Raw genomic sequence first — 14,178 nt, 5'->3', positions numbered from 1 at the left:
GGGCACGAGGCTGCAGAAGTGGGGGGTCAGAAGCTGGGGGGGGGTCTGGGGCTTGAATCATCTGTCCTGCCCCCACCCCCAGCAGGTAGGGGACGACCAAAGGGAAAGAAGCCACCGGCCGAGGGCTGACCGGGGCTCACCCGCCTCCCTGTGCGCCTGGCCGCCTGCCCTCCCCACCCAGGAGGCGGCAGGAGAGGGAGGGGGGCACGGCTGCCTGTTTGCCAACAATTAGTTCACATTTATTGAGGCGCGATACAGTTGCACAGAACACACAGCCACGCTCCCTGCCCTCGAGGGGCTTACAGTCTAAGAGGAGACAGACAAACCATTAATTCTTTGGGGGAGGGGGTGGTTTTCTGTGGCTCGGATGGCGCGGTGGGGGAGAGGGAGATCCACCTGCCCTTCCCCTTGCTGGAAGAAATGGCAAACTCAGAAGAGAGAGCAGAAAAACGCCGGTGAGGCCCAGCAAGCCAAAGCAGGGGGAGGGGAAGGAAGGCAAGAGTGTGGGGGGGGCAGCGGGCTCCCCACCTTCCACGGTCAGGCAGCCTCTTGGAGGGGCAATGCCCGCCCGGGGAGGATAGTGAAGCCCCCAGGCCTGTGAGAAGCCACTGAAGAGTCTGTGGGGCCCCAGGGGGTCCGAGCCCGCTACCCCAGCAGCCAGGGCAGAGAGGAAGGGGTTGCACCATGCTGCTACAGAGCGGCAGTGCCCTCTGCTGGGGGCAGAGCTAAGAACAAGCCAAACCTTCTAAGAAGCAAGACCAAGGCAGGCACCAGGACAGAAGCAGCAGCAGTAGAAGGGAGAGCAGAGGCAGCTGGGGGGCCTCCCGGAGGCTCCCCAGCCAGAAGCCAGGGAGTTCAGACAGGGCCGAAGGCATCAGCCAGCCCTCCATCTGCAGGGCTGAGCATCTGGTGGCCACCGAGCCTGGGCCACACTGGGTCAGCACCACGGCAGGTGGACCACCACGTGGAAGCACAGTTAGAGACCCTGCAGCCCCCAGGAGAAGATCCGGACACTAAAACAAAAGCAGTGGCATCATCTCCCAGCGTGACAGTCCTCGGAAGAACATGCAGGGTGGCCCCCCTCAGCCCCCTGCCCTAACAGGCCATCTCCTCCTGGGTTTGACTGCTGGGGGCAGGACGGAGCCCCAACTCCCAAGGCTTGGCTAGACCTGGACCAAGGTCCCCACGAGGAGGAAAGGGGCCCAGGACCCAGGAGAAGCGTGAAACGAACAGGCAGGGGCAGCCAGACCCAGGGCGCGCACAGCAACACACGGGCGCGCACACACGGCCTCACCACCAGCATCCCCTTTAATAAAACACGCAAGGTCACGGGTGACAGGGAGGGGAAAGGGGAGTGAAATATTACCATTTACAACCACAAAAAACCTCTGTACACGTCTAACGCCAGTTAGCGGGGGGGAGAGGCGTGCCCGGCGCCGGCCCGCCTATTTGTACAGGATGTCGTAGTGTCCGGGCCTGTACAGCAGATATACCTTGGGCTCCGAGCCCTCCGGGAAGACGTGGGGGTTGGTGGTGCCGCCCTCACCGCGGTCCATGTACTCCACCTGGATGGAGACGTTGAGGGCCTGCGCCAGCGCGATGATATGGATGTGGTCGCTCTCCTTGCACATGGGCTCCACCTCCTGGAGGGGCGAGAGGGCAGAAAGGTGACCGGGCGGACCCAGGCGCAGCCACGCCACTCGTCGCCCCTCCGCTCCTGCCCCGGCACACAAAACCGAGCCTGAGGACGTGGGCAGGGGGAGGTCAGAGCTGCTCCTGGGCCCGTGCTCCTGTGGCCGCTGGCCTGGAGGAGGCCTGGCCAGACAACCCTGGACCGGCTTGGCTAAGGGGTTGCCAGATTAGGGAGCAGAAAATGAACCGTTTGGGTGCAATGACTCATGAGTAGGTGAGCCATGATCGCACCAGGGGATGAAGTGCCCACATCCGGAAGACAGGAGGACCAAAATAAGGTAAAAAAAATGGCAAGCTAAAGGTCAGTGTGCTGAGGAGCAAGCTGGACATTGAGGGGGTGCCGGGGACGGGGGAAGGGTCCGGCGGGCACCTGCTGACAAAACTCCTTGACGGTCCGTCCCCCCTCGATGAAGTGTTCAAAGAACTTGCTCTCGCGCTGCAGGTAGCCCGAGGTGAGCAGCCGTAGGTAGACCACCAGGTAGTCGGAAGTGCTCTGGTCGTTGAAGGAGGCCAGCAGTTCGGCCACTGAGGTCTGCTTCTCCACCTGCTCGATCAGGTCCATGAACTGCCCAGAGGGAGGCAAGAGGGCAGCTGGTCAGTCACCCCGCCTGGCCCCAAGGCCTCCCCCCCCCCCCAGCTGGGGGCCAGAGGCCCGCTCACCGTGTTGTGGAAATCCTCAATTGTGAACTCGGTGAAGCCCTGAGACACCAGGTCCTCTTTGCTCTTGGCAGAGACGGCTTTAAACCTGTGTAAAGGAGGCAAAAGTCACGAGGGAAGAAGGAGAGGGAGGTGGGCGGACGGGAGCCAAGAGCATCTGGGTCCACGGCTTTGCACCAACAAAGAGCAGAGAAGAGATGAGCACGGACTGCCCGGCAGGGCTGAGGGCTCATTAAAGTGGCCAGAAGTTAGTGGAAAGACTACCGGGATGGGGGTCAGAAGAGACCTCAGCTGGGAACCCGAAGTTTGACATTTCTGACTACCATGCCCTAGACTAGTCGTAATTTGAGTATCAGTTTCTTTATCTGCAAAATGAGGAGGCAAATGTTCATGCTGCCTGATTCCCCAACGCCGTGGTCAGGAAAACACTCTATAAGCCTCTAACACGGGCCATGACAGCCAAGCTCACTGCTGCAGGCTTGGCCTGGAAGGGGCTTCAGGAAAGGACCCCACAGACACCCTCAGGGGATACCTCTGCAGCTCCTTGCTGTCCTCCAGAAGGGCCTCAAGGTGGGAGAACCCGAAGGCTCGGTAGAAGCAGTTACCATCAGGCCTGGTCTTTCGGATGTAGGAGTATTTTTTGTGTAGGTCCTGTGGAGACAATGGAGGAGCCACTGAAGGCCGAGGTGAAGCTGGGCGGCTTTCCCGTCTATGCTCAGGGATGGCCCTGTGGACAGCTTCGAGGAGGGCCAGATGAAGAAGCATGCAGGAAAGTGAGGGCTCCTTGTAAATCAATGCTCAGAGCCCTGCAGAAGTGGGATGTTCTCTCAGCAAGAAACGGCAGTGAAGAGAGGGGAATCAGAAACTACCCTCACTAACAGACTTCAAACGTGGGGCTCCCTCACCACACCAGCCTTCTGAGAAGGCAGGCCGTGGCTGCCCCCAGTGATATGCTCAGATGCTCGCCTCAGCGGCCACACCACACACAAGGTGGGCCGAGTCCCCACAGGGTTGGCCGCATGCACCAGGCAAGAGCAGAAGCCAGTTTCTGGCCTATAAAGTGATTCGATAAGCATTTTCTGAAATTCCCGTCGAGGCCCTACAGACCCCAACAACTAAACACTGTACAGAGGGCCTTTCCCCATCCACTTTCAGAAGCCCCGGCTCTCGGGTGGAATCAGAAGGGTCCCTCGTCCATCTACTAAAAGAAGGGGGATCTAGGAGCCCCAACCTTGATCTTCTGTTGGTAGATGTTGTCGTCTTCCGCGTACTCCTTGTACAGCACAGAGAGCTCCAGGCGCTCGGAGACCAGTGGATTCTGAACAGCAATCTGCAAAGGGGAAGGAAGGAGGGGACAGGAGCAGCCACTTGGCAGGTCCAGGAAAATATCTGTCTACCTCAACCCCCAGGCAGAAGCACCGGAGCCCGTGGGCTCCTGGAGGGACCTCGGTCTGTCTTTCAGGAAAACCCTGGTTCTCCCACACCCCTGAACCAGGTTCAGAAGGCTCGGCCAGAGGAGCTGCTCCCCAAACCCAGGCCTGGACAAGTGATCCAGAGCCCAAAGAGCACAAGGCAGGGCCTCAGGCTCACGCGTCTTCTCTAGTCATCCTTTCGTTTGGGTTTTTGGTCCAGGCCTGGATTCTCCCTAGACAGATCAGCGGCTGGTCAGATCTCAGAGAAATGCCGGGGAGGACAACTGTGGTTAAATGACTCGCCCAAAGGACTCCGGATCCTCCAACCTCCCAGGCTGACAACTGTGGACAAGCAGCTGCCTTGTTAAGGTCCCATTCAGTGAAATCGATGGATGACTCTCCCCCAGCGGAGACCAGGCCCAACCCAGCACATGGGGCCCCTCAGGCAGAGCCAGATCTTTGCCCCCCCCCCCCAAGCACAGCCCTCTCCCCTGCCTCATTCTCCTCCAGGCACAGCCCTCCTCCCCTCACCTCTTGCTGAATTCGGTCCTGCTGGGCCATGATGGCTTCATCGTAGGCCAAACAGTTAACTCCTGGAAAAAGGAAAAAGCAGAAAGCATATGAAAGGCCCTTGCAGTCAGCCACCTCCTCTGCAAAGACACCTTGGGTTAGGCCCAAAAGATGCTGGTCTAGGGCCCTGATCATAGGGGGCTGAGGCCCAGATCTCCTGGATCTGACTTGTTGTCATCTCCTTCTATGGGCCTCAGTTTCCGACTCCTTAAAACATGGAGAATGAACTAGAGGCCCCTTCTTACACCTGCCAAGGCCTCTCCGGTCACTCTTTCTACAGCACTGGCCAGCGACGGATGCAAGAACAGCTCCAGGTTACGGTATAATGGAAACTTTCCAGAGCACGTGAGTGGGGTGCGTGCCCCCCCAAAGAGGCCCCAGGCAGCCTTCCGGCCTGACCCTCAGAGAGTGACCCTCGCTAGCCCGAGCATTTCCCACCAAACGGGTCTTCCTCCCGGGCCGCCCGCACCAGCTGGGCTTCCTTTGTCCACCCACAGCAATCCTTTGCCCCACACGGCTTCCCCTCCCAGGCAGTAACATGACTCCCTCCCGAAGCCAGGTCTCTGGGGGATGGAGCAGGGGCGGCAGCGAGGTACCAGCTCAGCCGGAGGAAGACACAGGATCCTCCTGGCCCATCTCACCCCACCCAGACAGCCAGCCAGCCAGCCGGGGCCCGCGATAGTGGGGGGAGGCCTAACCAGAGGGCCGGAGGGAGGCGAAGCCAGGAAGCATCTGGGGGGAGAAGATGCCCCAGAGACCCCGAGGCTGGGCCAGGCCAACCTGGAGGGATGAAGGATGCAGGGGCGGGGCAGGCGGAGAGGACCACAGGCAGGCCGAGGTCGGGGCCACAGCGTCGGAGAGGAGAGGGGGCACCTGAGCAGGCTACACTCACATGGTGAAAGGGGACCTCACGAAGTCACAGGATGGGGGGAGAGAAAACCAGATGAAATCGATTTGGGGGAGATGTTTAAGGGACTGGCAGAGAGGACCAGATGAAATCGAGGGATTTGGGGGAGATAGGGGAGGGGGCCAGACAAAATCGGGGGCTTTGGGGGAGATGAGGGATTTGGAGGCGTGGGGGGAGGAAGCCAAGGGGGGCCCTGGGACTTGAAGGGGGTAATTAGAGGGCCTGGGGGCGCGCGGCCAGAGGAAATCAGGGCAGGGGAGCGTCAGCCCTGGGGGCGTGGAGGAGGGGCCCAGGTGTGAGAGGGAGGGACCCGAGGGTGGGGCTAAGGGAGGTAGAGTCCCGCCCCCTAGCCCCGCATCCCCGCCCTGCGGTGCGGCCGGAGGAAGGGGAAGGCGCGTGCTCGCGGGCGTGGGCGCAGGTGCGCGCGAGGGGCGGCCGCGGCAGCCTCGGTCTGGCACTGGGCGCGCACCCCCCCTCGGCCGCGCAGGCGCGCTCGACCCTTCCCGCGCTCGCGTGCCCGCGCGCCGCTCCCGCGGCCGCCCTGCCCCTCCCCCTCCGCCCCCGCCCACGCGGCCGGGGGGGGGTCTCAGGAGGCGGCTGCTTCCCCGGTACGTGGGGGGCAGCGATGGAGCCCGCGCGCCTCGCCTCAGCTCTACGGCCCCCGGCCCCGGCCCCCTCCGTAATGGCCGGGCCGCGCATCGCCCGCACTCCCCAGGGGCCCCCGGCCCCCACCCCCCCCCCCCCCCGCGGCCGCTACCTTCGGAGTCGCTTCCGAGCGGCTCCGGCTTCTGCTGCTGAGGTTCCTCCGCCGCCATCTTTAAACAGCGCCGCACCCACGACCACTTCCGGGTTATTAGCGCCTCTCCTCCCGGAAGTGAATGGCCGCCCGCCTCCTCCGGACTCCACGCTCCATAGCAACGCCCATAGCAACTGGAATCCCCGCCCCCGCCCCTCCCTGCCCTCCCTTTTGGGCCGCCTAGTCAGCAGGAAGCTAGGGATGAGGCGTCGGGAGATGGGGCTCGGCGCCCAGGGTCCTGGAATCTGCAGCTGGGAAGGGCCTCGGAGGTCATCCAGCCCAGCCCCCTGGGCATACAGATGAGGAAACTGAGGCCCAGAGGGGAGTGGAGCCCGTCGTTGTACAGATGGGAGCACTGAGGCAGAGAGGGGACTCATACAGCTGACCCAGTCTCCTCCTCCACTGGAGGCAAGGGGAAACCGAGGACCTGAGAAAGAGGTCACCCAGCTAGGCAGACTGCTTCGTGTGTGCCCAGGAAGGGGTCGGTCACTGCATTGGCCCCACCCATTCATTATGCACATGGGGAAACTGAGGCCCAGAGAAGACATCACCCAGCTGGTCCATCTTCCTCAAGAGAAGGGAAGTGACTTAAGTCACTTCAGCCCAGCAGCAAGTGTCTGAGGCAGAATTCAAACTCAGGCCAGCCTGGCTCCAAGTCCAGTGGACATCCACCCTCAGCACAAGATGCCTCACACACAGCAGGTGCTTAAATCTCAGCAGAGATGAACGTTGTAAAGATGCCCGGGCAGCGACCCCAGCAGGCCTCTCCAGCTGCCCCTTTCTACTGCAGAGTCGCCTTGACCCTCCCTCCCTAGCCACCTCATTATCACAGCTTCCTAGGACCAAAAATGGAGACCTGGGAGGAACTTCACAGCTCATCTGCTCATTTTACAGATGAGCCAAATGAGACACCCAGAAGTTACATGATTTGCCCAAGGTCACACAGTCAGGATTTGAACCTCAGTCCGCTACTGTAAATTCCACTCTTTTTCCAGTGAACACCCTAAGGAAAGATTTTAGCATGCTCTTCTAGTAAAGCGGAAACCCTCAAGATTGCAGACTCTCGGAAGGGACATCCGGCCTGTAACTGAAGCGCATCCCCATAATATAGACTCTGATGAGCTGTCTGATTTCCAGTGACAGGGAACTCACTCCCTCCTGTACCCCACTCCAGCCCACCTCCAAGGCAGCCTGTGCTGCTCTGGGCAGCTCTCATGATCAGGAAGGTTTTTTCCTAATGTCAAGTCTAAAGTGACCTCTTGGCAACGTGCCCTGTGTGCCCTGATTCTGCCCTCTGGGTCCCACCCTGAGACTGGTCCCTGATAACTCTCCAAATGCTTGAACGGAGGCACTGTGTTGGCCAAGTCTTCTCTCCAGGCTCCGAATGCTCAGGGGACACAGACTTGAGCCCCCTCCCCATCCCTGCTCCCCTCTTTCTCCAGTTCATCAGTCACCTGCTTAAGCCCTGGCTCCCAGGACTGCCCATACTCCTCCTCCAGATGTTGGCTGGTCAGAGCAGGGCATGAGATGACTTGTGGCCTCCTCCTCTCTGGAAACCGAAGACCTCAGTGCAGCCACATGGTTCCGGCTGCTGCTTCCCACTGCCCACTTCTATTGGACTTGCACAATGAGTCTGCAGACCTGCAGACTGGTGGCTGTCTCACTGGACAATGCCTTCATCAGATCGGACTCGGGCAGTTGGTTGTTGGACCCCAAGGTATCTTATTCCATAAGTATCTTTTGGGAACTCCATCATCCAGAGTGTTAGGTGTCCCACTCAACCGTGTTCCATCTACAAATCTTATAAACATCTCATCTGTGCTTTCATCCAAGTCATTGCCCAGAAGGTTGAGCAGCACAAGGCTGAGCCCAGAACCCTGAGGGTTCCCCCGGAGATCTCTTGCCAAGTTCACATTGTAGCATGTTCAGACACAAGACTGTGGACCCTAAAATCCAAGTGGAGAATTCAGGAACCCAGAGGCAACTTCTGTCCCAGCTTCTAGCCCGGGGCCAGAGACAAACAGAACTACACATATCACCCGACAAGCCTTCAGCCCTCCTGTTTCCTCTCCCCACTCCCACCACCCAAGAGGTTTCTCCCAAATTCCAGCTTGAAGGGACCTTAGCCATAATCTATCTTCCCTTGTACAGATGGGAAAGTGAGATCCTGGGACATCTCAAATGTATTAATGTTGGAGCTGGGACTGACTTTGAAGGGAGTGTCCTTTACACACCAGAAGCGTGGCACCCACCCACCCTGGTTAGAGGGAATGTCCTCTTCCCCCTTAGCATTTCAGACCCAGTGCTGGTGGCATGTCTGTGAATCAAAGCCTCATGGCTACCTCAGTTAGGAACTTGTACACATCAGGAATTTCTACTGACAGGGGAGTGAAACCCCCAAGTTGGTGGAAACCTCAGGTCCAGGTGAAGATCCCTGCTTCGGCCTGGCTGTGGCTCAGGGCAGACAGATATCTGGGTCACTTGAACAGCTGGCACAGTATAATCTGGAGAGGTGGTGACCTGGATTGCAAATCTGGCAGAGACCCTCCTTTGAGACCCCATTCCCTGCTTTCAGCTCGGCACATGCACTGAGCATCCCTTGGGTCTCCAGTGCCCAGGCAGAGCAGCAAGGCCATCTCTGGCACTGGCCCACCTGGCCCTCATGCACAGCCTGCTTCCCCCCCCATGTCTGGGTCCCTCTACCAGAGTGCATTCTTACAGGTGCCCTGTGCTCTGCTTGGCCATATTTTAGTCTACATTTAACAGACAACCTCCTGGCCAGAGGCATGGGCAGCCCACCCTGTGCTGTGGACAGCCAAGGCTGGCACCGCCCTCACACAGTGCCATCCTCAGCAGAAAGTGACCATGAAGCCCCCCCCCCAGTTCCTTCTGGGCATCTCTGAGGGCCCTTCATCCCGGCTGCTGCAAGATCTCCAGAACAACACTGGGACCAGAGGCCTCACTGGGCAGGACGTTTGTCAGGTGCCCTTCCTTGCTGCTGACAGGTGACAGATTAGGGGATGGACTGGCCTGTGTCCCCTGGACTTCCTCCGGGTCTCCAGGGAGTGGGGCTGGGGGAGGGTGTGATGGGAACATGCCCTGACTCTTCCCCAGGCCACACCCATGGTCCATGTGGGGTGGGCCAGAGGAGGCAGCCAGGCCTCCAGGAGGGGGACCACAGTTCTCCTACGGGGAAGGGGCTGCTGGGTAGGTGCTCAGGCTCCTTCCTCCTGAAATGAGGCAGGAAGCCTTGAATGCCACCGGGCAGGCCCTGGAGTCTTTGCCAGTCGGGATCTGCTGAGCAGGCAGCCGGGTCACTTGCAGGAGGGCGAGCTCAAACCTTGGGAAGTACTTGCGATGATCCACAGGCCAACAGCCGTGGACCAAGTCAGCCAAGGCAGCTGATGTCAGAGGAGACTTGGCAACGTCTCTGCTTCGAGGCCTTCTGGTTGAGCCTGGAGCGCCCAGCAGCCCACAGGGGACAAAATAACCCCAATCCTCACTCAAAGAGCCGTGTGCCAGGAGCAGCTGGCAGGCTTTGCCAGGACTCTCACAAAGCCAAGGGGCTCCTGCAAGGAATCGGTGAGGAGCCCTTCATCCCTCACACGTGCCCTGGAAAGCTGAGGTTGGGGCACGACCCTGTGATTTCAGTCCAAGTTAGCTTCCCAGGGGTCCAAAGCCTGAAAATGCCTGGTCACTGGTCCCCCCGATTCTCCCTTCTACCCCCACCCACACACACCAGGCCAAGGGCCCCCACAGGACGGAGGAACCGCCCCACTCACCTCCACCTGCCAGGTTCGGTCCTCAGCAGTCTGACACAGGAGTTCTGAAGGCCATGGCTGCTGTCCACCCGGAGCTCAATGCCAGATGCCCCAAGCAACACAACTTCCCCCTTGGCAATGAAAAGCAGCCATGCCCCTACTCCTGACAGGCTACAGTGGGCAAGGTGGCAGTTACCAGGGAAACCCACAAGGCTGCCCCATGCTCGGCATCCGGAGCATGGCTATGAGATCAACGCTGGGGCCCAGGTTACCCCCTCCCCCAAGATGATCTCGGGCAGGCAGCTGACAGCCAGTGTTCTGAAAGATGACGCCACCCATCCTTCCCCCCAACTCCCGACTGCAGAGCCCAGATCTGCAGGCTCAGGCCCGCTGCAGGGGAGGAGAGAATGGGATCTGCAGAAAGATGCCTGAAAAGGCCCCAGGACAACTTCCTAGGGGCTCTCAGACCCCACCTCTCAAAGCTCAGGGTGGATTGCCAACCCCCTGCTCACGAAGAAGGCATTTGTGAAAAAGGATAGCTGGCCAAGGGTCAGAGGGAGAAGCCCCCTGCTTGAAGGAAGCCCAGGGCAACAAGGCAGAACCACTGGGGTGATGGGGGAAGGCCCAGAAATACTCAAACAAGGGGTTCAACCTTAGCTACCACCAACTCTTCTAAAAGGGAGAGGACCCTCCTGAAGTGGGAGAAAGCAGTGAAATAAGGTTATTCCCAACTGCTGGCCTCCATCTTTTTTTCTCCTTTCCTCTTTATATCCTTCCCTCCTGCCTGCTCTGCCCTGATAAAACCAAGCCTGTGGGGTGATGAGGTAGACAGCCCCGCCAACATCCAAGCACCAGCTCACGCAGAGCCGACGGGCAGGTTCAACCCAGCTCAGTCACCGAGAGCCGAGACAGAGGCCACGGGGCCAGAGCCCTCGCCAGCGCAGCTCTCCCCAGTGGAAAATATCAAATGAAGGTGGAAATGAGCAAAGTAAGGCTCGGGAGGTACACCTCATGGGACACTGAGGGAGGTCCCCTGGAGGAACCCTTTGAAATGGGCCTGGTTCTAAGAGGACAAGGATGGAGAAGAGAGTGGCAGATTTTGTTCAAAATTGCCTTTAGGTGTAACTGGGGAAAAAATACTTTTTAGAAAGGACGCTTCAAGAGTAGAAGGGGCAGAGAACAAGCATTTATTATGCGCCTACGCTCTGTAAGCACTATGTCAATTACCTCATCAGATCCTCACGACCACCCTGGGAGGAAGGGAGGGATTCTGCAGCTGAGGAGACTGAGGCCAGCAGGGTCAGTCACACAGCTAGTTAAGTGTCTGAGGGTAGATTTGAACCCCGCTCTCCCCGACTCTCTGGGCAGTGGCAGGGCCAATGCAGAGGAAGCCGCCCCATCACTTAGTAAAGAACAGAGGAGCAGCCTCCAAAGGGACCTCGCGTAAAAAGAGGAAAGTCATGTCAAGAAACTCTTTCCCCACGGCGGGCCAGGAACAATCCCGGCATTGTCTGAACTCTCAGCTCAAGTCCACACAGGCAAACATTACACTCAGGAGACAAGGTGGACTTTAAAGAGAGGCTTTCAACTGGCTTTATTTTAACATGCTGAGGAGGTCCCATCTGCCCAGGCCAGAACATACAGCACTAAGCCTGGCGACTCCAAAGGAAAAATCAAGTGGTCATGATTAATTAACTCATCAGAAAACTGCTTGTGCGGGCAGGATTTGGAATGCAGGGAAGAGCTTGTGGTCCGGAGGGGCGCGGGCAGGTCCCGAGGTCACGTGACGCTGCAGGGAAGGACCCCTTCACTCCTTCTTCTTGTAGCTGTCCAGGTGGGATAAGACCCAGCCAGCTGGCAGTAAGAGGCAAACGAAGGAGGTTGTCATGGCGATGGCCTTGTCCTGCACAGGGCATAAAGCAGACACCCGGAGGGCAGTGTCACCGAGGTCACCCCAGATCGGCACGCCAGGGCCACGGGAGAGCAAGGATTCTCTTCTCTCATCTAAACGCCACTCGTAGAGATGGCGAGCAGGCCCAGCATCACCCACCATCTTAATGGCCCGTCTGGCCGGTGCTGTTCCTGCTGGACTGGGCTGCCCCAAAAGACTCTGTCCTGGCTTGGGAGGAGCCTCCTCTGAACCCCAAAAGTTCCCACCCCCCAGCTAGAAAGGGCTCTCCTTAAGGTGGTCTCTTCCCGGGACTGAAAAACCCAAAGCAATCGCAGGTAGTCGATCAACAAACACTTGCTAAGCACCTGCTAAGTGCTAGGGATACAAAAAGCGCAAAAGCCAGTCCCTGCCCCGGAGGAGGAGCCCCTAATCTAACGGGGAGACGACAAACATGCACAAGCAAGCTGATAGGACAGGCGGGCATTATCTAAACAGAGGGAAGGCCCTAGAACTGAGGGGCGCGGGGAAGGGGGTGTCAAGGATGGGGGGGCCTGAGCTGGGCAAGGCTGAGGCCACAGGACTAGAAATCAGCCCCCCCCCCAAATTCTGCAGATGCAGAGTCACTGACTCTTGTCCCCAGGGTGTGTGAAGGCCGGGCGGCCTCGGCGCCGCTTCTGTCTACACCCCTCTATCGTCCACCATCCCCTCCTCCACCTCGGGCCGGGACCCTCGGCTCCTCACACTCTCTGCCACCCGGACTGAAGGAGGGGCTGGAGGATGGACCGGGAAAGGTCACAAGGTCAAGCGGTCGGGGTCACGGCTGGAGACCCTCCAGCCCGCTGCCCCCCTGCCCTGGGACCCCTAGAGGACTGCCCCCCGTCCCCGCTCCCGTACTGGAGCCCCTTCGTCTCACAGAAAAGGAAACTGAGGCACAGGCGGGACGGCGCCAGGCCCACGGACCCGCCCTCCGCGGCCTCTCACCAGCAGGCTCAACTCCTCCCGGGCCGGCCGCGCGTGCAGGGGCGCTCGGGGCACGCGCAGGAGGCCGCGGGCGGGGCGCGTCAGGCCGCTCAGCAGGCGCGGGGCCAGCGCGGACATGGCGGCGTCGGGACCCGGGCCGGGCGGGGGACGAGGCCGGGCCGGGGCGCGGAGGAGCAGCGACAAGGTCGCGCAGGAGAAACGACAGCGGCGGCCGGAAGCGAAGGACAGGAAGAGGCGGGGCCGGCGAAGGCAGCGTCCCGGAAGTGACGCGCGCCGCCGCCCGCCTCCCCGCCCCCACTGCCTTTCCCGCGTCCCGCGTCCCACGAAACGGCCAATCAGACGGCGGGATGCTTTAATAGGGGGCGGGGTTCTACCCGGAAGGGGAGGGGCAAGGAAGAAGGGAAAGGGGAGGGTAAAAGAAGGCGGGGCCCGGAGGAAAGGGGAAGAGAAGGAGAGGCGAGGGGAGGGGGGAGGAGAGGGGCGGGGAGGGATGGAAAGGGGAAAGGAATGAACTGACGGGTGAAGGAAGCGCTCATTAAGCGCTTTCGGTGCTTGTTCCGCCGTGTCCGATTCTCCGTGACCCCGTTCGGGGTTTTTTTGGCTAAGATCCTGGAGGGGTTGGCCATTTCTTCCTCCAGCTCATTTTACAGATGAGGAAACTGAGGCAGACAGGGTGAAGTGACTTGCCCAGGGTCACACAGGCAGGACGTGTCTGACGTGGAATCTGAACTGTGCCGCCCTCGTTGGGCATTTCCTTCCGCCAAGCGCTGAGGGTAGTGGGGTGACCACACCTGGGGAAGGTTTCAGCCCGGGGTCCTTGTGGGCAGCAGCGAAGCTGGTGGGTCCGGCTTCTTCCCGGAGGTCGTTTCTTCTGGTCAGTTCCCACGGCCCAGGACTTGGCCTCCGGACTCCTGGGGAGCCGGGGCTGCCGCGCGGCGCTGGGCTGGCGCTCCCGAGGCGGGGGTCCAGCCTCCTGGGCCGCCTCCGTCACGATCTGGGAGAATATGGTGGTGGGCGGGGGAACGGCTTGACCTCCCCCGTGTGGCGCCCCCGACTTGCTCGGGGGGACGAGGAGGGCAAAGGCACCAGGGAGAGGGGCCGAGGGGAGAAACGAGAGCGATCCCGGGACTCGGGCGGTGCGAAATACGGCCGAAGAACCCGGGGGTAGGGGGTGGGGGGAAGCCGAATTCTGCTTTGGACTTCAGTTCTGAAGACCTGCAGGGCACCGGATTAGAGGTGCTGTGTACGACACCCTGCGACGGGCCGGGCCGTTTGTTCTGTGGGACTGGAGCTCAGAAGAGGTCAGTCATCCACATAAGGATTAGAATCGAAGCTAAGGGAGTTGATGAAGTCACAGAGAGAGCAGAGGGCCGGGATACTCCCCCATTTAGCAGAGGGATGGGGAGCAATGATCCAGCAGACGAATCTGAGGAGGAGCCCGCTAGAAAGAAGACCAAAGTCAAGGGAGGAGACAGTATAGGAGGAAAACATACTCAGTAGTGTCAGATGAA

General features: G+C 59.8%; 1 protein-coding gene across 1 annotated transcript; it reads right to left on the bottom strand.

Moving 5' to 3' along the window:
* Positions 1-217: 217 nt before the first annotated feature.
* OTUB1 (OTU deubiquitinase, ubiquitin aldehyde binding 1) lies at positions 218-6,104 on the bottom strand. Its single transcript, XM_020968412.2, has 7 exons — positions 5,996-6,104; positions 4,293-4,354; positions 3,581-3,679; positions 2,882-3,000; positions 2,353-2,437; positions 2,063-2,257; positions 218-1,643 (listed from the first exon to the last, which is right to left on the bottom strand). The coding sequence occupies exons 1-7, from the start codon at positions 6,051-6,053 to the stop codon at positions 1,446-1,448; spliced, it is 816 nt and encodes a 271-aa protein (XP_020824071.1). The 5' UTR covers positions 6,054-6,104; the 3' UTR covers positions 218-1,445.
* Positions 6,105-14,178: the final 8,074 nt, after the last annotated feature.

The sequence above is a fragment of the Phascolarctos cinereus genome, unplaced genomic scaffold (genome assembly GCF_003287225.1).
Source record: "Phascolarctos cinereus isolate Bilbo 61053 unplaced genomic scaffold, phaCin_HiC Scaffold_9;HRSCAF=440, whole genome shotgun sequence".
NCBI classification, from domain to species: Eukaryota; Metazoa; Chordata; class Mammalia; order Diprotodontia; family Phascolarctidae; genus Phascolarctos; species Phascolarctos cinereus.
The sequence above is the reverse complement of the archived record's forward strand: the minus strand, read 5'-3'. Positions and strand labels throughout refer to the sequence as shown.

Coding starts and splice junctions, on each gene's coding strand:
- OTUB1 (XM_020968412.2), bottom strand. CDS start 6,053: ATGGCGGCGGAGGAACCTCAGCAGCAGAAGCCGGAGCCGCTCGGAAGC. Junction 3,680..4,292: donor AGGACCGAATTCAGCAAGAG/GTGAGGGGAGGA, acceptor TCCCCTTTGCAG/ATTGCTGTTCAGAATCCACT. Junction 2,438..2,881: donor GACAGCAAGGAGCTGCAGAG/GTATCCCCTGAG, acceptor TCCTTTACACAG/GTTTAAAGCCGTCTCTGCCA.